Consider the following 26,157-nt stretch of genomic DNA (forward strand, 5'->3'; position numbering starts at 1 on the left):
GGGGCAGATTTCAACAACAACCCGCCACTGCTCTCTCCTATAGATCATACAGGGGGAGGGGGAGGGTCCGAACCAGGGGAGCCGCCCAGCAGCACTCTGCCTCTTCCTCTGGAGGGATGCAGCATGGGAAGCAGCCTTAGTCTTCCACCAATTCCTTCACATACCACTCCTGTAGGGGGGAGGTTATTGAACTTTCTCCGCAAGTGGGAGGATATAACATCAGACTCCTGGGTCACCAGCATTGTGGGGAAAGGCTATGCCCTTCCCTTTCGGGAGTTTCCTCCCCCCATCCCGCCCCGCCCATCCTACTGTTCAGAAGAGCATCTCCTGTTACTAGAACAGGAGGTTCTAGTCCTCCTTTCAAAGGGTGCAGTGGAGTTGGTTCCAGAGCAGGAGAGGGGTCAGGGTTGTTACTCAAGATACTTCCTGATCCCCAAGAAGGATGGTCGGTTGAGGCCAATCCTGAACCTGAGGATCTTGAATTGTTTCCTCAAACAGGAAAAGTTCAAGATGCTGACTTTGGCTCAGGTGCTTTTGGCATTGAACGAAGGAGATTGGATGGTGTCTGTCGACTTGCAGGATGCTTACTTTCATATCCCGATACTCAAGTCGCACAGGAAGTATCTCCGGTTTGTGATGGGATCACAGCACTATCAGTTTGCGGTTCTTCTGTTTGGTCTTACTTCAGCACCTCGAGTCTTCACAAAGGTGATGGCGGTGGTTGCAGCAGAGCTCAGAAGGAAGGGAATAGCGGTATTTCCTTACCTGGACGATTGGTTGATCAAAGCCAAGTCTCCGGAGCTCGTGCTGCGTCACCTGCGGTCGACAACCCAGTTGTTGTTCGACCTGGGTTTTTCTGTGAACGTGCCCAAATCTCACCTGGAGCCCTCTCAGCGCCTCCTGTTCATAGGGGCAGTACTGGATACAACATTGAATTGCGCCTTTCCTCCGCCTCAGCGGATTCAGGACATTAAGGCGTTGGTTTCAATGTTTCAAAGTGGAGCGGTCATTCCAGTCCTCAAGGTCCTACGTCTGCTCGGTCTGTTTGCTTCTTGCATTCTGTTGGTCACTCACGCTCGCTGGCACATGAGGGATCTTCAGTGGTGCCTCCGAAAGCAGTGGTCTCAACACAAAGGAGATCTTGAGGGATCGGTCAAGATCTCCAGGGACGCTGCAGTGGATCTAACATGGTGGGTTGCGGACGGCAATCTTTCCCAAGGAAGGCCGTTCTCGCAACCTCCGCCAGTGACCACAGTAATAACAGATGCTTCCACTCTAGGGTGGGGAGCTCATCTGGGGGACCTGGAGGTCAAAGGTCATTGGTCTCCAGTGGAACAGATGTTTCACATAAATCTGTTGGAGTTAAGGGCAATACGTCTGGCTCTCAAGGACTTTCTCCCTTCCCTTCGCGGTCAGTCGGTTCAGGTCTTGACGGACAATACTACTGCGATGTGGTATATAAACAAACAGGGAGGAGTAGGGTCGTACCTTCTCTGCAGAGAAGCTCTGCGACTATGGTCCTGGGCAAGGGACCATCGGATTTGCTTGGTAGCAAACCATCTGGCCGGAGTCTTGAACGTGCGTGCGGACAGTCTCAGTCGGCACTTCTCGACCAATCACGAGTGGCGTCTTCATCCAGATCTAGTCCGGCAAATCTTCCAGATGTGGGGAATCCCTCGGGTAGATCTTTTTGCCACTCAGGAGAACTCGCACTGCCCGTTGTTCTGCAGCCTCCAGTATCCAGTGCAAGGAACGTTGGGTGACGCGTTTCAGATGTCCTGGTTCGACCAGTTGCTTTACGCGTTTCCCCCCATACCTTTGAATCCTTGGGTTCTGAGGAAAATTCGCCAAGACCGGGCCCAAGTCATCTTAATAGCTCCGGATTGGCCAAGGAGGGTATGGTATTCGGATCTTCTCCAACTCTCTCTGTGCCCCCCGCTCCATCTCCCTCTCAGGGCAGACCTCCTCTCACAATCGCAGGGGCAGGTTTTACACCCCCACCTCCAGAGCCTGCACCTTCATGCCTGGAGATTGAACGGGGCAACCTGAGTTCCTTTTCTCTCCCACCTGAGGTAGTGGATGTTATTTTATCGGCCAGGAGACACTCCACTAAATTTATCTACGCTAGAAGGTGGGCTAAATTTGTGTGTTGGTGTGGAGAAAGGCAAATTGATCCCTTACGTGCCCACTTATCAGATGTCTTGTCTTTTGCATTGTCCCTGGCACAGAGGGGTTGTGCAGTGGCTATAGTCAAGGGCTATTTGTCGGCCCTGTCAGTATTTCTGTGTCTTCCAGACCAACCTTCTTTATTTAGATCTCCTTTAGTATTAAGATTTTTAAAAGGCCTCATTAATAAGTTTCCTCCCACTCCTTTCATTATACCTCAGTGGGATTTGAACCTAGTCTTAACGTTTCTTATGTGTTCAACTTTTGAGCCCATGCATTCTTGCCCCATAAGGTTATTGGTGTTAAAGACTGTTTTCCTTGTTGCGATCACTTCTGCTAGAAGAGTGAGTGAGCTGCAGGCTCTTTCTGTTAAGCCCCAGTATACATCCTTCTATGTAGATAAGGTGGTGTTGAGGACCAAGGCTGCTTTCTTGCCGAAGGTTGTTTCACCCTTCCATATGGGTCAGACTATTACTCTCTCCTCTTTTTATCCTCCACCTCATCCTTCTAAAGAGGAAGAAAGACTACATCGTTTGGACCCGAGAAGAGCGCTGAGCTTCTTCATAGACAGAACGAAGGAGTTTAGATTGGAGGATCAACTCTTCATCGGGTACGTGGGAAAGAGGAGAGGAAGGGCAGTCCACAAGAGAACACTCTCCAGGTGGGTCATTCTTTGCATTAAGTTGTGTTATTCTCTGGCAAAGAAAGAACCCCCTGATGGAATAAGAGTTCATTCCACCAGAGCTAAGTCGACCTCTTCGGCCTTGGCTAAGGGTGTTCCTGTGGTTGACATCTGCAAGGCCGCAACTTGGTCATCCCTCCACACTTTTGCAAAGCATTATTGCTTGGATTCAGAGGTGAGGAGGGATGGCCATTTTGCACGGTCGGTGCTGCAGGATTTCTTGGTTTGACCATTCAGGCATCCTCCACTGAGTGCGGTACTGCTTTGGGACTCTATTCAATGAGTGAGGAATCCACAGGTAGTTGTATCCATAAGAAGAACGAGTTACTTACCTTCGGTAATGCCTTTTCTGGTGGATTCCTCACGGTCCCTCCCGCCTCCCCGTTGCCTGCCTGGTCTTACCAAGCTATCCTTGGGTGTGCTCCTCTTGGTAGTTGAGGCTTCCATATATAATGTATATATTTATTTATGTATATAAGTACATATGAAAAAAAAAAAAAAAAGAGTTTGTGAGATTGCTATACATAGTATTGACATTTTTGGGCTGATGTTTTTATCTAGTGGTGTAATTAAATATTGTTGTATAAATATTTGTTTTGATGGCCTATTCGTCTCAGAGGCACGTAAAAAATGTTGGTACTGACGTCGGCACGTCGGCGAGGACCTCTTATTGCCTGTATGACGTCAGACGGCATCGCGTGGGCAATTGTGACGTCCTCGTCGACGTGCGGAAGCTAGGAAGAAAATTTCAGTTGAAAGCTGGCGCAGAGGGAAAATTCAATGAGTGAGGAATCCACAGGTAGCGAGTGTATCCACCAGAAAAGGCGTTACCGAAGGTAAGTAACTCGTTCTTTAGGTACATAAGCTCTGAGAAAGCTTTTTCACATAAATATGTGGTGGGGAAAGGAAGTAAAACCTTAAGTGCCTCTCATCTCTCCATAGCCCCTCTGACACATGTATTTGTTTTATAGCACCTCTCATACCAATGTAGGGTGTCAGAACACTTTACATCATACACATACAGAGACTATGAATCATACTTGTGTAACCCAGTGTATAAGTCAAAGGGGACTACAATGTGTAGGATTAACGTCACCCATACTGGTAGGCATTTTCTAAGAGTACTTGGTTTAAAGAAGCACAAACACATGATTCAGAACATAACACAGTGGTTAGCATTGCCTTTAATAATAAGAATTTATTTCTACAAAAACAAACCTTTTTTTAGCAGCATCAGGATAATGAAAGACTGGGAAATAACACAACTTTCTAACTTGTACCATGAAGTTTGCATGCAGCTCTTTGATGACAATTCATAGCTCACTGTGGTAGATTACGATTGTAAAGTATGAACTGCACAGTAACAACAAAAAACCACTGCGCTATGCACATAAAAAATACTGTTCTTTGATATGCATGATACACGTGCATGATACACATTATTTGCAGCAGGCACACTAACCATCTGCTCTAGATGAGTGAGACCTGCCACCAGACAAAACTCCCATCTCTCTCCAGCAGGTACAGTAATCACCAGTGTTAATTTGATTTTTTTGCACAAAAATAGCTGGATATACAAGGAACTTTGCAGTGCTTTTAAAACTGCTGGACAAATGAAGTAGCACATATATAAACACTGATTTGTTTCTGTCGAGATGCCCCAGCTGTTGAAATACTATCCTGACAGTCCAGGACTTGAGATGTCTGCAAAATCTCTGGGAATGTGACATGGACCCCTGGGGGCCCACCCACCACAGGTTGGGAACTGTTGTCTTAGACCTCTTGGAGCCTGTGCAGGGAAAGGAAGGAAATTTCCAGAACCAGATTCGGGAGTAACTTAAACGTTTCCACCACTTCAAAGGCTAGCGCCAGGTGTAAATAAATATTGGACCCTCAGACCACTCTTCAGTACACTGCTGGTCCTGCAGAGGACACACAGAAGGGCTACCTTGTACTATATAGGACTGCCTGCTGCTTGAGTCATGTTTTGTACCTCAGAGGACTGCCCTGCTGCTACCAGGGGACTACCCGTCTGCTTGAGGCCTGCTTTGTACCTCAGAGAGCTGCTGTGCTGCTACCAGAGGACTTTCTTGCTACTTGAAGTTTGCCCTGTACCCTTGGAGTATTGTCCTGTTGCTTGAGGACTGCCTTGCTGCTTGATTCCAGGACTACGAGAGTGACTCCGAAGACTTAGGCCGTCTTTATAACAATGGCAGTAAAAAACGCCTGCTGCCTCGGTGATAGCACCAATATACTGTCACCGCGGCTACTATCTGTCTGCCATAATATGGCACTACACTGGTTACCCGTTGCCAGAAGATGCACTTTCAAGCTGCTTTGTATCACCCACAAAGCTATACATGGAACAGGACCGCTTTTTATCAGAAACAAAATAACCAAATACACCCAACAAAGAAACCTCCGCTCAAGATTGGCACCCCGCCTTAGAACGCCACCATAGAAGAAAAAGACTATAGGTGGTACATCCTTCTCTGTTCAAGCAGCCAAACTATGGCATTCATTACCCCCAACTATAAGAGCCACAGATAACTTTCTTGTCTTCAGAAAACTACTCAAGAGTTGGCTCTTTCCTTCATAAACACCATATTCAAACAACTATGGACTGCATATGCCTATGTTGATAAATATTGTTTTCAGATTATGGGCCTCATTATGACCCTGGCGGGCCGCCCTCCATAATACCGCTCCGCGGTCAGAAGACCGCGGAGGGTATTATGAGTTTTTCCCTGGGCTGGCGGGCGGTCTCCAAAAGACCGCCCTTCCCACGAGGATGCCGGCTCGTAATCGAGCCGGCGGAGTGGGAAGGTGCGACGGGTGCTACTGCACCCGTCGCGTATTTCACTGTCTGCTACGCAGACAGTGAAATACTAGCGGGCCCTCTTACGGGGGCCCCTGCAGTGCCCATGCCATTGGCATGGGCACTGCAGGGGCCCCCAGGGGCCCCACGACAATCCCTACCGCCATCCTGTTCCTGGCGGGCGAGCCGCCAGGAACAGGATGGCGGTAGGGATTGTCAGAATCCCCTCGGCCTTGGAGGATTCTTACGGGCAGTGGAAAACCGGCGGGAGACCGCTGGTTTTCCCGTTCTGACCGCGGCCAAAGCGCCGCGGTCAGAATGCCCAAGGGAGCACCGCCGGCCTGTCGGCGGTGCTCCCGCCCCCGTTGGCCCTGGCGGTTCTCTACCGCCAGGGTCATAATGAGGCCCTATGTGTATATTTCTAGTTATGTATAGTTCTTTAGAAAATATGTATCACTACTATGTCATAACAATAAAATACACACACACTCTTTAAACCTGTTTGACTAAGTATATTTTACCCATGGTTCTAATTATGTATTGTATATGCATATGTGTGTGTCTTCATGTGTGTTTGTATGTGTATATATATGTATTTATGTATGTGTATATGTTGTTTCTGTGCTTGGCATGTTCGTGGGTCATTGCATGGCTCCTGGGTGGGTTGTTATACTAGATATCTATGAATTCCTGCTCTCCACTTATCACACTTATCTACCTATCATCATATGTCATGTCTCTATCAAACTATCCTCCATTCTCACTCTGACTCATCCCAAATCCTTTCTACTACTTTCATCTCCTAAATAACTCTGCCTAAGCTCTTCCCTCCGCTTCCACATGTAACTCACCAAACCTCACTCTACTACTGTGACCTCCCACACAACCCTACTAAATTCTCCTGCATTTATCTCACCCTGCTACTATGCTCTCCCTAACCCTTCCACATACTCTTCCCTCCTTCATCCCCCTTTACTCATCCCAAGCCTTTGGGTTGAGTAAATGAAGGATATACTCCCAATTAACACTTCTGGATTTCTTTCCTCCTCCACCCCTCCATTACTCCAGTCATCTAACTAACAAATTCTCATATCCGCGGCTCAAATTAACTCATAATAATACTAAAACTGTACTCATTATTTCCCGATACTAATCCATCACTAATTCTTGTTGGGTTCCAGAGTAGCGTGCTACTCACCGAAAAGCGCTTCGACACCTCGTCAGGGGTAGTAAGCGTTATATAAATACGATTACAATACAATACAATACAATAATATGATCACTGCCGGACTTCCGCCACAAGAAGGGTGGAAATCCGGCAGTGATTATACTGGCGGACTGTGGTAAGCTGGTGCTACCACCAGCACCGCCACGCCAGTAGAACGCCACCAGCCGTATTATGTCGAGTAATACGGCCTGGTGGTGTTCTGCCGGTGGGGTGCTGCTGGCGGTAGCAGTGCCCCTTCCCGTTTCCTGCCGGAAGACCTCCTCAACCAAGGTAAGTCAAGCTTCAGACAGGGGAGGGTGAGGGGTGATGTGTGTGTCTGAGTGTGTGCATGAATGTCTGAGTGTGTGTGAATGCATCTATGTGTGTTGTGTTATTTGCGTAGTTGTATGCCTGTGAGTGAATGCATGTAGGAATGGTGAAGTGAGTGTGTGTCTGCATGTCAGTGTGGTAGTTGTAAGAATGTGTGCGAGCATGTCTGGAAGTATGCGTGTATGGATGCGTGTATGCCAGTGTGAGTGATTGGGTGAATGCGTGGCACCTGTCTGCGGGTGTGTGTGTGTTTGGGGGGTGAATGTGAGGATAGGAGGGGGAGTTTGGATGGAGGAGGGTGTCAGGTGTGTTGGGGAGTGGGGGAGCCGCTTACCGGTGACAGGGAAAGAATTCCCTGGCACCAGTAGGGCCTACCAACATGGTTTTAGTGGCGTTGCTAATCATGGTGGTAGGCAGGCTCATAATGCCGCTGGCGGTACTATGCCAGCCGCGGGGCTGGAGATAGCCATCTCCGGCGGCTCATACCTCCATGGATGTATATGTGGAGAAGTGGCGGGTTGGCTGCAGCTAACCCGCCATTCTCACAATGTGGCGGTATGTACCGCCACCCTGTTGGCGGTATTGCCGCCACATTACCACTCACCGCTGAGATCATAATGACTGCCTGATTGCCATGACCCCCTAAGTGGTGCCCATTCGGTCCTGGACCCTTGGAAGTGGTGTTAAAGGTGCTCTTTCAGCCAAAACCCAAATCTTGGGACTTGGAAAAGTTTTCACCAAAAGGTTGCATGAAATCAGTCAGGATAGCGAGACCGACCTGCTCGTCAATCCGCCCAAATTACATTGACGATTGGCCTGGCATCATGGCTGCTCCCACCCACCCAACAATGGTATCTGGCTTTGTGAAGCCCTCGTTGTTTACAGCCTGCCGCTTCACCTCATTGGAGATTTTTGACTTCTAAAAAAGTGACAAAGACTGTAAGTAGACATTTTTACGGTGTCTACTTCCAGCGGCTCCCTGAGAACGACACCTCCTCCTCTGTCGCTCCCGACTACCTTGGCCCGCTGATCTTTACCTTTTCAGGAACTTTTCCTCAAAACTGTTTCCAAGGGTAAGCTGACTGAGGCCGGGCCTAGTCTACCTTGTGTAGACGAACCGTGCATCGTGGTCATCCTTAAACTTTTGATTTTGCCCGAGTCTCACATGACAATATACCTGGGGAAGGCACTTTGATCTTTTAGGTGCTATTCTTTACTTTTACAGAGGGTTAAACACAGGTTAATTTAGTGACTTTTGTGGTTCACCCTGACTAACTGTGATTGTTGCTTGAGAAGGGTCTTCAGTTATTCAAACAAAAACCCAGTTGCATACACCAACGCTATTGGATTGAAGTCCTTTGGTGAAGGTGTGGTGTGGGCAGGGGTTAGATGGGTCCTCTTGAATGAGGCAATCCACTTCTAGTAGGTGTAAATCTTACGTACAAGTACATTCACTAATGCCATTATATTTCCTTGAAGTTTCTAACTAAGTGTATTGATAATTGTAGAAATTAGAAGACAAATTGGCAGTTTCATATGGGAGCAGGACCGCGAGTCATTGATCAAACCGGTAAGGCTAAGCTGCTTGCTTTATTTTTATTTTGATTGTACTTTTAATTAGTGAATCCTGTCTGTTTAAACCTGAATGTTTTGATCAGGCTCAGTGCATGATACACATTGCAAGATGTTACCTCCAACATTGCACCTGACTTGTATGATTCAGGATTGTTTATTCTTTCTATGTCATAAAAAAACTGAATCTCTTTAATGTAATGAAGTAAACGTTCATAGGGTTCGAAAGTATTTTTATGACTTTATGATTTGATTTAACATATGTTAGAAATTAAATCTGAAGTCAAACCATAAAGATACCTTTGAACCCCATGAACGTTTATTCCAGTTGTTGGTGGGTAGGGTGGAAGGAATGGTTCGTTACCTGTAATTCCAGTTCTCTCTCAGCGGAATCTCCACTGAAATCGTAGGCACTGAGTGGTCTGGCTCATGTTCGGTGGCCTCGGAACACTTTTTTCAGTCACATTTATTTACAGTATCTGTGCCATACTTCTGATGCAAGGAGCTATAAGTGACAAAACAAAGTTTTATATAGCCTTAATACAGACTATATTGCTAATTAATGGTCCTCAAAAGAGGAAGGAAAAACATAGAGCTTTTAACAATCACTGTAAATAGGCAAAAGCGACTTTAAACAACATTCTTCACAAACTCTTTTTATTTTATTTTAAAATGAATGATAGGGAAGGGTAGGTCAATTTAACCGCACAGGCTGCAGCTTTGAAAACAATGAGACTAGAACACTACAGCTTTAAGGGCACCATGACCTCCAGTGACACTACCATGCCTTACAGGTGGCAATTTAGTCAGTTCTTTTTTACACAGTGAGCAACAGAATAGAGTTAATCGCACTTTGGGCCTCATTTATATATTGGTGGACGTCCTGTTGTTCCACCAGGGCAACAGAGCAAATTATTCCATCACCCTGGTGCCGGGACCGCCCGCTAGATTTATAAATGACTGCCAAGCTAGCGGTCATTTATAAAGCAGTGCCAGGAGCAGCTGTCATGGCAGTTCATGTCAATGCATTTTTCTGTTTGGTAGAGAGTTCCACCACGGGTAGGCACCCTGTACAATCAGGTTCCGTTTTTATCTTTCAAAAAGAAAATATTGAAACAGATTTTCTTTTTAGAAATAAAAAATGCAATGCTCCCTATGCCATGGGACCCCTCACCCATGCCGCGGAGAGCATTTGGCAGTTTGCACTGCCCCTCACTGCCTGTGTTTTTCCTGGTGGTGACGGGCAGTGAAAACTGACTGGTCATTCCGCCCTTCTAAATTAGATGATCGGAATAACAAGCCAGCCTCCAACGGCCTTCACTCCACAGGGCTATCAGAGGGGATTAATTACAGTGGAGACGGAGTAGTCCTCACCATGATTTACCCTGAAGTCTGTCCGCATTTAAATTTGATGGGCAGGCAGCATAGTTGCTGTTTTGATGGAGTATCCTTACCGCCATAATTAAATTGGCCCCTCTGTTTCTTTCATCTTAGAGGAAGGAGGGTTGCTTATAATTTCAGTGGAGAGTCACCTGAGAGAGAAGTACGGTTACAGGTAAGATACCATTCCTTTTCTCTCAAGGGATTTCCATTGATAGTCATAAGCATAATATAGCTAGCTTATCCCCTAAAACCCAGTGAGAGAAGACATAAATAAGGTATTATATTTAAGCAAATAGATTTCATAGAGAGGTTTGCCCCACTTGGGCATCTGCTCTTGCATCCAAATGAAGACAACAGTGTCTTATAAAGGTGTGAACAGATCTCAAAGTTGCACCTTTTCAGATCTCAGAAGTAATGCAGCAGTAGCTGCTTTAGCTATGATGGAATGGATATTAGGTTTCTCAGATAAGGCTTTGTTGGCTTTCTGGTAACACAGGATTATACAGTAGACAATCCATCAACAAAATAAATGTTTAGAAGTGACCAGTCCTTTTCATAAAAGGACCATAGTTTACAATTCGTTGTTTTGACGTTCTCAAAGGTTTAGTATTAGCCAGGTAAAACTTCCATACTCTTCTAACATCAAGAGTATGGAGCGATCTCTCTGGAGGAGATGTGGGGTTTTGAAAAAGGTGGGGGAGGAGATAGTCTGATTGAAATAAAAGTCTATGGGGCACATTTAACAGCCCTTAGCGCCACCGGAGTGTCATTTTTTGTGACACTCTAGTGACGCTAACCACTGCACCATATTTACAAGGAGGTAAATATGTCACTTTTTGTGGTGTTATGCCTCCTTGTAAATATGAGCCCCTCCGACGCAGTTTTGTGCACCAGAGAGGCTTGCAATAGGTGTTGCGGTGGGTGTTCCACCGCAAAACCCTTTGCCTTTTTCGCTGCCTCAGATTTACGAGTTGTTGTAAACCTCAGGCAGCGCCGAAAACTAACGCCACCCCGGGCATGGCATTAGCATGGCAAAACAAGGATGAATGCTTTTATTCCTCCTCATCTTTTGCTTTTTCTATGTGTGCTGCATCCTGCAGCACACATAGAAGAAGCAAAATGCTATGGATGATTGTTTGTGTAGGGAGGTGTCCCTTCCTGCACATAAACAATCATTCAGAAATGACACTTTGGTACTTATATGAGTGACGCATTTTGCCATAATAAATTGTTTGACACCTTCCTGCACATAAACAATCTGTCCCCTCAACGCAGACACCCTTGCACTATCGAGCAAGGATGTCTGCAATGCCGTAGACAGCTTAATTTAGTGCCAGCTCAGGGGAAAAAGCAGGGCTGCTCCGTATTTCTGTAAATACAGCACACCCCTGCGTTTCAAAAGTGGTGCAGCGCTGCTATTTTTGGAGCAGCACCGCACTGCAGCACTTTGGCGTAAATCAGGGCCTAAGACTACTTTAGGATGGGTCCTCATCAGTACCCTATTATTGTGAAATACTGTGTAAAGTTTGTGGGAACGTGTAGGGTGCTAACTGTATGTGCCAAGGTTAAAGCGACGAAGAAGGAAGCCTTCCAGAAAAAAAAGTTGTAGGAAGGGTTTTGGTAGAGGCTCAAAGGAAGGACCCATAAGGCGAGAAAAGACAATATTCAGCTCTCACGGAGAAGAAGTTCTCCTAATGGAACGAAATATTATCTTAATGCCATAGACCAACTGATTTACAAATAGCAGTTTTTGCCCTTTAACGTTACACTCAAAGCTTGTACCCAGTGTCCAGTACTAATGCAATCCCTAGACAATCAGCCACTTTGAATCCCCAAACTGTCCCAAAACAACAGGTTCTCAAATTATTTCAATATTAGTTTGAACCCAGTAATCATTATGTTATTGTGCCTCAAGTCCCTTTGTTGCACATTATTACATTTTTTTAAAAAAATTTTTACTTCCAGTCGGAATGTCTTCTAAATATGCATATATTCTTTAATCTTCATTTCCCAAAACATATTTAAAAATTCATATAATCTTATTAATTGGCAGCCGACGAGTTTCGTCCCCATTGGGACTATCTCAAGGCTGTGAATGACAAATATAAACATAAATATAGTATCAAATATTTAAAACGAACCTCTTTTTAAAACATCTTTCTGACAATAGTTAATACACACTCCTTGCGAATCAAGGGGTCTGAATTATAATACCACTTCATTGCACCAGTATCCCATGTGCAACTGTATAAATCATCTCTATTACAATGTTAAAAAAGTCAATTAATTATATGATTTATTATATCCATAATTCCATAAATTAATTAATATTAGGAAGACATCCCCTAAAACCAGTCTCATAATGTATTGATAAACCTTCTATAGTTACACCAAATTTCACAACTTTCTTGTAATCAGTTCTTTACATTTCATATATAGAAACCAAACAAACTGTGGGAGACCTTCATACACATGCCCATAATTCCATAATATTTATTGGCAGTCCATATATTATAAAAAAACACAAATTGCAGACCTGTAATTCTATAAATGTACATGATTGATCACAATTGCTTACCATTTGTTTCAATAAATACTCAGCCATTCCTTCACATTTGTAGTGCATGCCTATTTCAATTTGTTCCACTTTTTCGTTTTTACAGTGTACATATAGATACATTTAACCTGTTGAGAATAACTATAATTGAATCCCACTCAATGCTTCCTATATTCTCATATTATTCCAGAATTCTATGTCTTCCTATTTTTTTTAAAAACTCGTCCTCACTGAGTGCATTGATATTTAAAAGGACTCTTTCTTTTTTGACAACATCACCCCGAAGCCACTATTTAGAAAACCCTTTTTTCGATAAGGGTAGCCGCAATCCCACAGGAATATTGCACGTATTATGAAAACTTAGCAAAGTTAATAGTCAAGTAAAATTCTTGGTTTGGAACTTATCCCAGTCATGAAGATTATTCTTTATAAACTCGTTTCAGCCATGAAAATAATTTCTTAGAGAACTCGATCTCTTTTGTCAAAAGTATCAAACCACCACCTTAAGGATCCCCCTTTACAATTGAAATAGCAGCACTCTTACAGGATGTTTGTTTTCGGACATCATACATATTGCAAAAGCTTAATAAAGTTAGTAGTCAAATACAGAATATAGACCTCATTCCCTAAAGGTACTCTACCTCTTATCACCAGAAAAGTTGTATTTGTTAGCGGTGGCTGTCATCTTAGCATCCCTGAAGTATCAGTTATTTGATATACATTCCTGGTGTGAATAGCAATCATTTATGCATGACCTACTTGTACATGGCCATATACTTTGCAGAACAATATGTACATAAATCCTTTTTCTAAGCCCCACACTCTTTCCTAGACATCATAAAGTTCTTACATCATACAGACAGATTAATTCTGTACAAATATTTGCACTGTTATCCAGTTCACACCAACAATTAAATGTATGTGGTCTTACCCCATCAGAAATTACATCTGGTAGTGAGCGCCGCCATTTTCCAACCACCCTTTATACTCCACAAACCCCAGATCACATGAGGCTATTCAAACCAACACACTGACTGAGGAATAATGGCTGCGATCTTAAAAGTCCTTGTGAAGAATGTCCGGCCTTCACTGCAGTCTCCTGTGTGGAGACACTGAGAGGTGAAAAAGGTCTGCGAACCACCATTGTTGAGGCCACTCCAGTGCAATGAGAATTATTCTGGCCTTCAAGTGAGACAGTTTTACGATCACTGTTGGCCGTAGAGTAATTCGAGAAAAAGTGTAAAGACATTTGCCTGACTCGTTTATCCATAGGGCATTCCCCCACGTGCCTGGTTGGTAAAACTTTGAGGTGAAGTCTGGACATTTCTTGTTTTTTCTGTCTGCGAAGAGGTCTGTTTGAAGGAAACCTCAGTTGCAAAAGAGGTCTCGGAGAGGGGCTTTAATACCCTTTCGTGATTCTCTTGAATGGTTCTGTTGAGAGTATCTGGATGTCTGGTAGATGGATATCTGTAATTTTTAGTTACCTGGAGATTAACCATTTCCAGAATTTTTGTCTGGATCTGGTCCCTCCCTGCTTGTTCAGCTATTGCATGATCATTGTTTTGTCAGTCTGCAAAAGTAGGGAGTCCGTCTTAAAGGACGGGAGGAAAGCCTTCAGTGCTCAGTGCACTGCTCTCAACTCTAAAAGGTTGGTATGGTAATTGGGTTCCTTTGGAGACCGCATGCATAGAATCTGTGAGCACCTCAACCCGAGAGGGAATCATCTGTCACTGTGTTCATTTGGAATGTTATGATGAAAATGTATAACTTTCAGAAGTTTTTCTGAACAAGCCCCGCCAGTTGACTGACTGCTTTGCACAGATTGATAGGATTAGTTTGTCCTACAATCTTCCTTAGAGCTGATCCCATTGATCCTACAGACATTGTTGCAGTGGTCTCATGTACAGACACACATTTGGGACTAAAAAAATAAATGATGTCATAGATCCTAGATGAGAGGATATCTCCCTCGCTGTTGGAAGGGCAGTTGTCTTCAGTTTGTGACATATCCGCTGGATAGTCATCTCTATTCTAAAGGACACACTTTTGTGTGCACTGTGTTTAAGACTACTCCCAGCTAGTGTGGGGTTTGAACTGGCACAGAGGTGGATTTCTGGTGATTTAAATGCAACCCTAGTCGATTGGGAATTTCAAAAGTCTTCTGATGTTGGCATGCTTGTTGGTAAGAAGATGATTTGATGAGCCTCACTTTCTTGAGGTAAGTTGCAATGACCGTGTGAATTTGGAAAAGGTCCAGGGATCCAGATTAGAGACCAAAAGGAAGAAGCTTGTATTGGTAGTGGTGTCTTCTTACTGTGAACCATGGGAATTTCCGATGTTTCCTTGTTATTTGGATATGAAAATAGGCATCTTGCAGATCTGTTGAGCATTGCCGGTCCTTGATGGAGTTGAGGAAAGAGCTGTTGGAGAGTCGACATCCTAAATTTCTTTTTGCAAACCTTGTCTGCTTTTTTAGGTCCAAAACAGGTCTGAACTCCTTTTTTTCCTTTCTTCATGAGAACATAAAGAGAGTAACTTCCCATTCCTTTGAGAGGAGCTGGAAGCTTTTCCACAGCATGTTTTTGGAAGAGGATGGAGACTTTTTGCCGTACTTCTTCCCAATAAAACGAGGGTGATTTCTTTTGGTGTTTCTGGTGAAGAGGATACTTGAATCTGAGACAGTATCAATGTTTTACAATATTCAGAACCCATTAGTCGCTGGTTATATTTTTCCATTTTTCCAGGTAAGATGTTATGCTTTCTCCTACTGTAGTGTGTACGGAGGAAGGGAAAGAAGGCACTCATTTTTTGCCATTTTGTGTGCTGTCTTTGCTGTTGATTTCTTTGTTGCAGTTGTTGTTGCTCTTAAGGGCAAAGAGGGGTGTGAACCCTTCAGTGAAAATATCAGCAGTCGTAGGGGCCTAAAGGAATGTCTCCATGTTCTTTCTTTTTCTCTAGTCCTACGGCCTGAAGAGTGCTGAGTTCAGTCTTCATATGAGACATTTCATCATTAGTATGGGAACTGAACAAAGTGTTTTCTGAAAAAGGCAGGTTTAAAATCCTGTGTTGAGCTTCAGAAATACATCTATGGGTGATTTTTTGAGACTTAGACCAATAGCTGTGGTCTGGAGACAGACATTTGATGTAATGTTTTGAAGATTACATATGTGGTAGCTGTAGTAGTTGGCACGTCAGTATTTCATTTGCTGGCACCCCTCCGAAGAACCTCGTAGAAGGTGCTAATATCATTAACAGGGCAATTTAATGTAGGAGAATATACACCAGAAGAAGAGGTCGAATGATGTTACCTTGAAGACCTCTCTCGGGATGGAAAATCCTGTCTTCGCCTTGAACGTGATTGTTGAGGAGATCATAAACAGCGATGACGATGAGGTATCTTGACCCTGTTTTCCACTTAGACCTATTGAGAGGTCTGGTATGACGTGATTGAGATCTAGAGTACATCGGTGGAGGTACCACTGGTACAGAGGACTCTGCTGGCTGAGAGGGACTGGCTGACGGATTTGATGGTGAAACCTTTCTTCCCTTGTGCAGAGCCTGTGTACCCACACAGAGGTGTGGTCAGGGTGATGAGCAGCCCATCTTCTGTTGTCAACCAGTTCAGGGGACAGACGCCCCCCAGCTTTGGTGTCTGCCTGACAGGAGGATAAAGAATGGAGCCTTTTGAAGTGTCATTGCTCAAGACAGGGAGGCCCCTTTGAAGTTCATCACGTTTGTAGGCACAGCCCTATTCGCCTCCTGCTATGGGAACAAAACAACTCCAACACTCATGCCATTGTCCCTGGTTTGGGAGCAGTTTTCACACCTCATCAGGGCTTTCCACCAGCTAGGTGACAACTGGCTTTCAGGAACGTCTGGTGAAGAAAAGGTAACTTTCTAAATATTACCTTTCCCTAAAATGTATTTAGAATCTGACTTAACCATTAAGGCTTTTAATAAATAATATAAATAGTGGTTTAATCATCTTTCTAGATGGTCCCACCACCTCCCTGGGGCTTTGATCAAATACAATGCGAGGGGCTGCGCAGCACCCCCCATAGCCCTGGGGACCGCCACCTCCCCAGGGCTTTAATCAAATACAATGCAGGGGGCCATGTGCCCCCCCCCCCCCTCAGCCCTGGGAACTGCCACCTCCCCAGGGCTTAAATAAAATACATTGTGGGCCAGCGAAACCCTTCCAGCCCGCACCCTGGTGCCCACCACCTCCCCAGGGCTTTAATAATGTGGGGGGCCTCCAGGAGCCATATATGCACTTAATGCACTTGTTATAGTTATTTCAAGTAACTATAACTAGTGCCCTAAGATAACTATAACTTGTGCCCTCACCATGCACTGCTAATTACCCCACAAATTACGGCACTCATGACATCTTTGATAGCATAATTGATAATATCAATGTAATATTTGCAGTACAATTTTAGACAAAAAACTGTGTATGGCAGGGGTGCAGGTCATAGTTACCTTAGGGCACGGGCTATAGTTTCTTGAGTTAACTGTATGACAGGTGAATTTCTATGGTTTTGTACGTTTAAAATGTGACCCTAAATATAACATCTCTGTAACATTTGTTTTCTAAGTTAATACACACACTCACACACACCGTTATTCATATATTTACCTGACTATTTCAGAACTGAATAGTGACATAGGTGAAGCCTGTTGTGTGCATGTGAGTACAGCTTTCAAGCTTCAAAGCAAAGTTTCACATCCAGAATTCCTTATACAATGAAGAAGTGTATTATCTAAGAACAGTACTTTTATTTCAGAAAAAAACATTTTCTCTTTCTTAACTTTAGGAAAGTGAAATTACAAATGTGAGACGAGATTCCAGGAAAATTGAGAAAACACACCTAGTGTGTAAGAAAAACCAGAATGAAAGGTACTTCTTAAATGATTATTTTTAACATTAAGGAGAGATACAAAATAAAAATTGTTTTGATGTACTTGTACCCATTAGGATGAAGCATAACGGTCACCTTGTGCATACAGCTTACAATTTTACTGTGAACAGGTTACAGTGCATATTTTTTTCATTTGGAATCCATAGAGTCGACATTTGTTTTCAAACTCCTGATGGATAGTGGCTGAAAATTCCTCACCATTAGAATATTCCTGGCCGAGAATTTTACAACAATGCTCCCGCAAGTGCCACATGTGTCTCCGGGTGACTCAGTACTTCCCTGGAGGTGGCAGAGCAGTGTATAAGCACCACCTCTCCACGCTGTTTTCAGTTCCTTTCTTTCCATACCCTAAGAGGCAGGTCCAGAGCTTGCCTTCCGCTTTGTAAGTCTTCCAATGACTTCAGATTTTAACTTTAAGGGACAAGGGTCTCCCCCACAAATGACAGAATTCAAGATGTGATTGCAAAAAGCAGATGTCGGACATGGACACTCTTGTTGTGTGTTTTTGATACCTGGACTCCTGTTATTACTGAAGTCTTGCGATAAATGTGCCCTGGTGAACCCAAAGGTGATCGAGGTGCAGGAGGCAAAACTCAACATCCTCAAACTTAAGAAGAGGCCTCAACATAAGTCATGCTTCCCTTCCAAGTCACAAGGTTGCTTGCAATGTGGTTCAAGGAGATGGTCCTGTGTCGAATTCCTGCTTTAAAGTTTCTGATAAGCAAAAACAAATCTAAGCCAGACTCAACCCTATTCAACACCAGGCAAGAATGTGTGAGGGCGTCAATCAAAAGATCATACCTGACATGCATCTTCTAAACTCTGTCCTGGCTCGGGAACTGGACACAAGATTCCCCGAATTCCTCAGGCCATTGTTGTCCCACAGCAAATAGCCTGCTTTCAAGCTGGCCATGCTGCAGCTTTTTCAGATGCTTCTGACATGCTCTGGAGAGCCTTCAGGCCCCACATAGACACAAGGGGCCTCATCTGGACTTCTGCTAGCGGGTTTTAACTCGGTGCCAACTGGCCATTTGGGACCCGTACCTGTGCCTGTTCCAGCTGCATCTCGTGCTTTCTACCCCGCCTCTGGGTCCAAGCCAGTTCCTATTGTGCCGTGCCAATGCTGAGTTCACCATTGCGGAACCCAACTCAGATGCCAGTTTCCATTCCTGAGCAACCATCGTGCTGCTTTATGCCTATGTTGTTCTACAAAATTACAAGAGAGCAGCCAGTCAGTTTGTAACCAGACACTAATTGTTGGCCTATGCCTTGACACCAATACTCTCAGAACGTACCAGATCAGCGTCTCATACAGTTCAGGATATGCAAAATGTTTCTCACAACACTAATTATGATGAGGAGGTTATAACCAGACTTACAAAATGACACTGGGCTCAATACATCTCCAGACTCTTAGCTGGACTCGTCACCTGGTCTATCAACGGAAGAAAGTGCCTCCTTCACAAGAGTTGTGAGAAAGGCAGCAGACACGCTAGATTTACAGTTGCCTACTGTTGACACCAAAGCAGACTTGTTAACTGAATTCCTTCAACCTCTTGTGAGCTGCTATTTCCATTTAATAAGGCCCTCAAAGACACCCTCATTGCCACCTGGTTTAATCCTTGCTCCGGCAGCCTGTCAGCTGGTGTGTGCCCTGCAATCCAGACTTTCGGACAAAGCATCCTATATTTGAAAGCCTGGTGGTATAGGCGTTGGCATTGAAGTCACTGTTAATTCCTTTCTGCCAATCCTTTGATACAGCTGAAAACATTAAATGTTCTCTTCTGCAAGTTTAGCCTTAAGAACACGGTATGCCTTCTGGGGAGGTATGCCCATGCTTTACAGGACATGGGCAGTGATATTTTGCCATCCCTCATTAAAGGCCTTAGAGCAGGGCCAAGACTGATTTCCATAAGACTGGGTCCAAACTGAGGTGGCATAGGGTGCAAAGTAGCGGAGGACTCGCATGCGGCCGGTGATTACCAGTGGATGAGATGATTTAAGCATTTCACCCTTCACCCTTTTGTATTTGTCAGTGCTACACCCTAATTGCAACATATGTGCCCAAACATGGGTACCATTCTTACTATCTCCTGGATATATAGAAAAGTACACAAACATGTATTATCCACCAGGAAAGCCCGTTATTTCAGGCATATGTATTGAATCTTTTCCCACACATATGTGATACTAAACATACTTTGAATCTAATGAATAATGTTACATTGGAAGATGACATGGCACTGTTGACATTGGATGTGGTGTCACTGTACAATAATATTACCTGTGAATGGGGATTATATGCTTGTAATTCGTTTACTGCAAAACAAACCAATATGGAACATACAAACATGCTTTTGGAAATGACAAAATTGATTTTAGAGAAAATCACTTTGCTTTTAAACGGTGACCAGTACCCACAGCTATGTGGGATCACGATGGTTTCTGTCTTTGTACGCTATTCTCTATACAGGCTTTTTCTATAGCAAGAGAATCTGGGATACATTATTTGTTTATAGATGATGTGTTAATGCTTTGGACTGGTAATGAAATGGAACTGCTGGAGTTCTTTACATTTTTTAATTGGAATGATTTCTTACCTATAATCCTTATTCTCTGTCAGGGGAATCTCTATTAAAATCATAATCACTGAAATGGTCTGGCCCATGTGCAGCGTACCTAGGGCAGTTTTTTAAAATTCACATCTACTTCGACTTACTTTGAAAAGGCCAGGACACACATGTGACAAACATGTAAAACATTTTTACAGCCTTAAAAACAGGCTATATTGCCAATCTCTATTGAATTATTTTAAAATTTAAAAGGAAAAAGGGCCATACCCTTGAAAATCACTTACGCAAAATGAAAAGCAATCTTTAAAAAACAGCCTTTACCAACGTTTCTTACTTCTTTTCTTAAAATAAGATAAGGAGTATACATTGCAATATAGCCTGAATAGGCTATAGCATTGAAACAATGTGAAAAAGACACTGCACCTTTAAGGGCCTTCTGACCTCCGGTGTCCCAATATGTCCTCTGAGTGACAGTTTATTTAGTTTGTTTTGACAAGAGAATCAGCAGTATAGTGGTATACATATATTATCTCTTCTGTCGGGGAGAAGGGAGGGTTACTTATGATTTCGGTGGAGATTCCCCTGAGAGAGAACTAGGATTACCGGTAAAAAAACATTCCTTCTCTCTTAGGAGATTTCCATTTATAATCATGAGCACTGAATATATTAGTAAGCTTATTCATCAAAGATTCTGCAAAGGAAGAAATCAAAAAATAAAAGTAAATTTAGACTAACCAGTTCTTTAGAGATAGTTGCCCTTCTTGGGCATCAGCCTTAGCGTCAGAATCAAGACAATAGTGTCTTGTAAAGTCATGAATTAATCTCCAAGTTGCAGCCTTGGAATCTCAGCAACTGGGACGTTCCCAAGGAAAGCAGCTGATTTACCACTGGTTGAGTGCGCCTTAGGTCTATTGATGGGGTTTTGATTGCTTTTTTATAACAAAGGATTATGCAGGAGGCAATCCATCTAGAAAAGGATTTGGATGTTCGTAGAGGACCATAGTTGACAAACAAATGTTTTGGTGTTCCTAAAAATGTTGTCCTAGCTAGATAGAACATCAAAACTCTTCTAAAATCGAGAGTGTTGGGAGACCTCTCTGCAGGAGCAGAGGGGTTCTGAAAGAATGTTGGTAAAGTAATAGTCTGATTCACAAGGAAATCCATGGTTACCTTAGGGAGTCATGCAGGATGGGTTCTAATCACTACTTTGTTGCTATGAAATACTGTGTAAGGTTCATGTCAACAGTGAGCATGTGTCTTGCTAACTCTGTGAGCTGAATTATGGCTGCCAAGAAGGATGCCTTCCAAGAGAGGTGTTGGAGGGAATCCTTATGAATGGGTTTGAAGGAAGGACCCATAAGGCAAGAGAGGACAATGTTTAAATCCCATGTAGAAGGTCCCCTGAGAGGAGGATATATCTCCTTAATGCCTTCCAGAAAATCTTTGACTCCAGGCATTCTGAAAAAGGACATTTGTGAAGGACATTTCCAATTAGCTGTGATTTCTGCAAGATGCACTCTAATTGAGGAGTATTGCGGTTTCGTTTTAGGGAGATGGAGAAGATAAGGAAGAATACCCTCTTCCTCTCAAGTAAGAGGACTGCCATTGTTCTGAAAAACACCTGATACAGAATCTCTTCCATCTGAAGTAATAGGAAGCCCTAGCAGATGGTCTCTTGGCTTCTTTTAGAATATCCATGCATTCTGAGGAAGGTTTAGATGGCCATATTGTATGAGTTCAGGAGCCATGCTACCAAGTTCAGAAAGGGAAGGTTAGGATGTTGAATCTGGCCTCCAAACCTCTAAAGAAGATCTGGTCTACATGGCAGCTTCCTGTGTGGACATTCTGAGAGTTGAAGCAGATCCGTGTTCCACCACTATCGAGGCCACCCTAGGGCAATGAGAATTACTCTGGCTTTTGAGTGTGAGAACTTGGTGGTCACTGTCGGCAGTAGGAGAATTGGAGGAAAAGAGTAAAGAAACTTGCCTGACCAGTCGATTTATAGGGCATTCCCAAGTGTACCCAGTTGGTAGAACCTTGAGGTGAAGCTTGGGCATTTTTTGTTTTTGTCTGCAAAAAGGTCTATTTTGGAAAAACCCTAATCAGAAGGTGTTGTGAAGTATAGCATAGTTTAAAACCCATTCATGATTTTCCTGAATGACTCTGCTGTGTGTCCACTTAAGCATTCTGGGTTCCCAGAAGAAGGACTGCTGTAATCTTGAGATCTCTTGAGATGAGCCCCTTCCAGATTATTTGAGTTTCCACGGACAGCAATCTGAATCTCGTTCCTCCCTGCGTGTTCAGATAATGCATGGTTCTTGTATTGTCCGTCTGAGAGAGAGTCTTTTCTGAACGATGGGAGGAAAGCCTTCACGGCTAGATGTACTGCCCTCAATTTCAGAAGGTTGATGTGGTAACTGTTCCTTCAGAGACCACAGGCCGTGAATCTGTATATGGTCCGTATGAGAACCCCAATCTGTCAAGGAAGCATTCGTCACCATGGTTTGGTCTCGGGTGTCTTGGTGGAGATCCATCCCTTTGAGGAGCTTCCCTAGTGGCACCGCCATTTGAGTGATTGAGAGTGGTTAACATCAGTCTTTCCATGTTTCTGAGATCTGATCCCTTTGACCTTTCAGACATTGTTGAAGAGGGTCCACGAAGAGACGTGCATGCGGGTCCAGGAATATGCACAACACTTAACACTATTAAGCCCAGGAGAGAAGAGACTTGTCCCAATGTTGGATGGGATGTTTCCTTCAGATTGTGACATTTCTGAATGATAGATAATCGTCTTTCCTCCAAAGAAAGCACTTTTGTGTGTACAGTGTCTAGAACTGAACCCCAGTAATGCAGGGATTAAACATGTGTTGAGATAGATTTGTCGTGATTCAGATGCAGACCTAGTTTATTAAGAGTTATGACTGTTGGGTAATAATGTTGCCTTGCTTGCTGATGCCCTGATGAACCAACCATCCAGAAATGGCTAGAAAAATATTCTCATTTTTCATATATTTGAATTAATGTTGATGTGCCAATTTAAGGCCGAAGGGAAGAACCTTGTATTTATAGTGGTCTTTTCCTACAATAAAACTCAGGAACTTTCTAGGTTTTGTGGCTATTAAGATCTGAAAATAGGCATGTTGCAGGTCTATCGAGCAGAACCTGTCCCCTTAATGGAGCTGATGTACCTCTGATGAAAAGCCAACATCTTGAAATTTTCTTTGCAAATCCATCTTTTTGCTTTCTTGAGGTCCAAAATGGGTCTATATTAGGTCTTGGGTCTTTTCTTCACCAGAAAATAATGGCAATAAATTCCCATTCCTTTCAGATGAGAGCGGACCTTCTCCACCATATTTCTGCATGAAGATGGATACTTCTTGTTGCAGTTGTTCCCTTTGGTAAAAGTAAGGTTTCTTCAGGGAAATAGATGGTGGTGGGTACTTGATTCTTAGAAAGTATCCATGTTGTACAATACTTAGAACCCATTTGTCGGTGTTTGTCCTGTGCCACTTGCAGGAAGACGTTATGTTTCCTATTACTGGAGTGGATAACGGAAGAAGGGGAAGATGTGACTCATTGTTTTCCAGTGGTGGTTGATTTGCCATTTTGGGCAGAAGGTTTTATTTTTGTATTTATAGATTTTTGCAATTTTATAAGGTGGGGGGCATGACCCTAAGGCATCAGAGCGCTTTGCAACACACGGGATACAGGGTTACAGCAGGTTACATTAGTAGTACTTAAATTCTGACATTTACATCATTGCATGTATGCAGGCGTTACCACAAGAGACAGTTACAACAATAAGGCAGAGGACTTGAACAGTTGAACAAAGGCAGATCAAGGTGCAGTGAAGGAAGTAACTCTGCTCGAGGGTGAATTAAACAAGATATCTGTCAAATAGGAGGAACTTGAGGTCCTTTTTGAAGGTTGCTAGGCAGGTGGTTAGATGAATTGAGGGAGACAGAGGGTTCCAGATAGTGACGCTGCCAGAGAAAGACTGGTTCATGTATTGTTCCTGCCTGAAGGTGGGGTTTCCAGGAGGATGGTTTGGGCATTTCTGGAACCCCTACTTGCTCTGAAGATTTTCAGTTTCTCGTTTAGATAGGAGGTTGAGGAGGAGTGCAACGCTTTGTGGGTAATTAAAAGGATTTTGAATTGGGCCTGCACTGTAATGGAGGGTTAGCAGGGGAAATGTGTTCAAATTTGTTTAGACCTAAGACAAGTCCTTCTGCAGGATGTAGTGTTGCTCTCAGTGCGCCTAGGTGAAATTTGGGAATGCCTGAGAAAAGGGCAATTCTATGGTCTAGTCTAGAGTGACATCACCACTGTTTTGAGGTCTTGTTCCAGAACCAATTGGCTGAGGCTCCAAAGCTGCCTAAGTTGGTGTTGCGATCTGTTGGCCATGGCTGCTATATGGCTGCGAAGATTGAAATGATTATCAAGAGATGCCGAGTGATCAGGCACTTCTGACAATGACAGGGCAGCCTTAGAAGGCAGGAAAGTTGGGCATCAACTGTTGTACTGGCATTTTTGCTTTCGGAGGTTAGATCAAAACAAATTCTGTTTTTGTTGGGTTGAGCTGTAAATGGCTGTTGGGCATCCAGTTTTGAATCTTTGAGTGCATTTGAAAGCAGGGCAAAGGGATTTTCAAGTATATTTGGGTATCATCGGTATAGAGGTGGAAGAGAAGCCCAGAGTTTCTGCTAATCAAACATAGTGGTTCTAGGTAGAGGTTGAAGAGGGTTGGTGAATGATGACTGGTCTCGAGAACAAGTTGTCCCTTTTCACAATTTGGGAACAGTTGGCTAGGTAAGAAGAGAACCAGTTGAGGACAGTGCCTCCACATCCCATGCATAGTTCAAGAATACAAATGGTTGGAGACCTCCTCTGCCTCTTGAATGACATCTGTGTTGCAGGGGTCTGTGCGGTTGTTGATGCTGTGGTCCCTGAAGCCAATGAGACCGGTGATCATAAGGATCTTCAATTATTCTTTCTTTTCTCCAGCCCAACAGCCTTGAGGGTGTCCAGTTCTGTCTCTATGCAGGACATCTCATCATCCGCATGAGATCCAAATAACATATTTCCTGAAAAGGGAAGCTTTAGGATACAGTGTTGTGCTTCTGGCTTTAACCCTGTAATTGGGAGCCAAGATGCCCAACGGAGAGCTAGACCATGTATGTAGTCATGCTGTGCGAGAGCTGAAGTATTAGCTGCAGCCCTGATGAGTTGATTAGACGCCATCATGCCTTTGTTGATAATTTCTTGGAAATCTAAACATCTGAAACTTGGAATATCTTCTGTCATTTGTTGGACAGAATCCCAACGAGAGATTTCGTAATGCCTCAAAAGTGCAGACGCGCTGGCCACTTTGATTGTGATAGAGGAAGTTCCACATATCTTTCTTCCCACTGAGTACAGCTTTTTACTCTCATTGTCAGGAGGAGCAATGGATGAGGGTGCTGTAGCACACAACTTACGGGCTGCAGAAACAATAACAGAATCTGTAACAGGGTCTGCTAGTAGATAAAAAGGGACTTGATCTGAAGGCTTGCATTTCTTCTGAAGGCAGGACGGGGCCATCTTTACAGATGCTAGTGTCAGAAACAGTTCTTTTGCCAGTTCCAACAAAGCAGGTACCAGTGGTAGAAGAGGTCTAGAAGCAGACCTTTGGTGGAGCGTTTAAAGATTACCGATGTGGAAGTGGTAGCTGTTTACAAATCAGTATTTAGTTTATTGGCTCCTCTGATGAGAACCTTGTGGAAGGTATTAATTTTCATCTATAGGACATATTCTTGACATATTCTTGACAGTGGTGAATCTGTCATAGTAGGAGAATATAGACCAGAAGATGAAGTTGTGTGATGGGACCGTGAAGATCTCGATCTTGAGGAAGAAAATCTTTTTCACTGTGAGTGGCATCGCCTGGAGTGACTGTTGGAGGCGAGTT

At 43.7% G+C, this 26,157-nt stretch overlaps 1 protein-coding gene across 1 annotated transcript in view; it reads left to right on the forward strand.

The window, feature by feature from the left end:
• TERB2 (telomere repeat binding bouquet formation protein 2) overlaps positions 1–26,157 on the forward strand; it is a 166,993-nt gene that overhangs the window by 75,924 nt on the left and 64,912 nt on the right. The window contains exons 4-5 of the mRNA XM_069221249.1: positions 8,712–8,773; positions 17,533–17,615. Coding sequence (XP_069077350.1) covers positions 8,712–8,773; positions 17,533–17,615 — 145 coding nt within the window. The remainder of the gene's footprint in view (positions 1–8,711; positions 8,774–17,532; positions 17,616–26,157) is intronic.

The sequence above is a fragment of the Pleurodeles waltl genome, chromosome 3_1 (genome assembly GCF_031143425.1).
Source record: "Pleurodeles waltl isolate 20211129_DDA chromosome 3_1, aPleWal1.hap1.20221129, whole genome shotgun sequence".
Taxonomy (NCBI): domain Eukaryota; kingdom Metazoa; phylum Chordata; class Amphibia; order Caudata; family Salamandridae; genus Pleurodeles; species Pleurodeles waltl.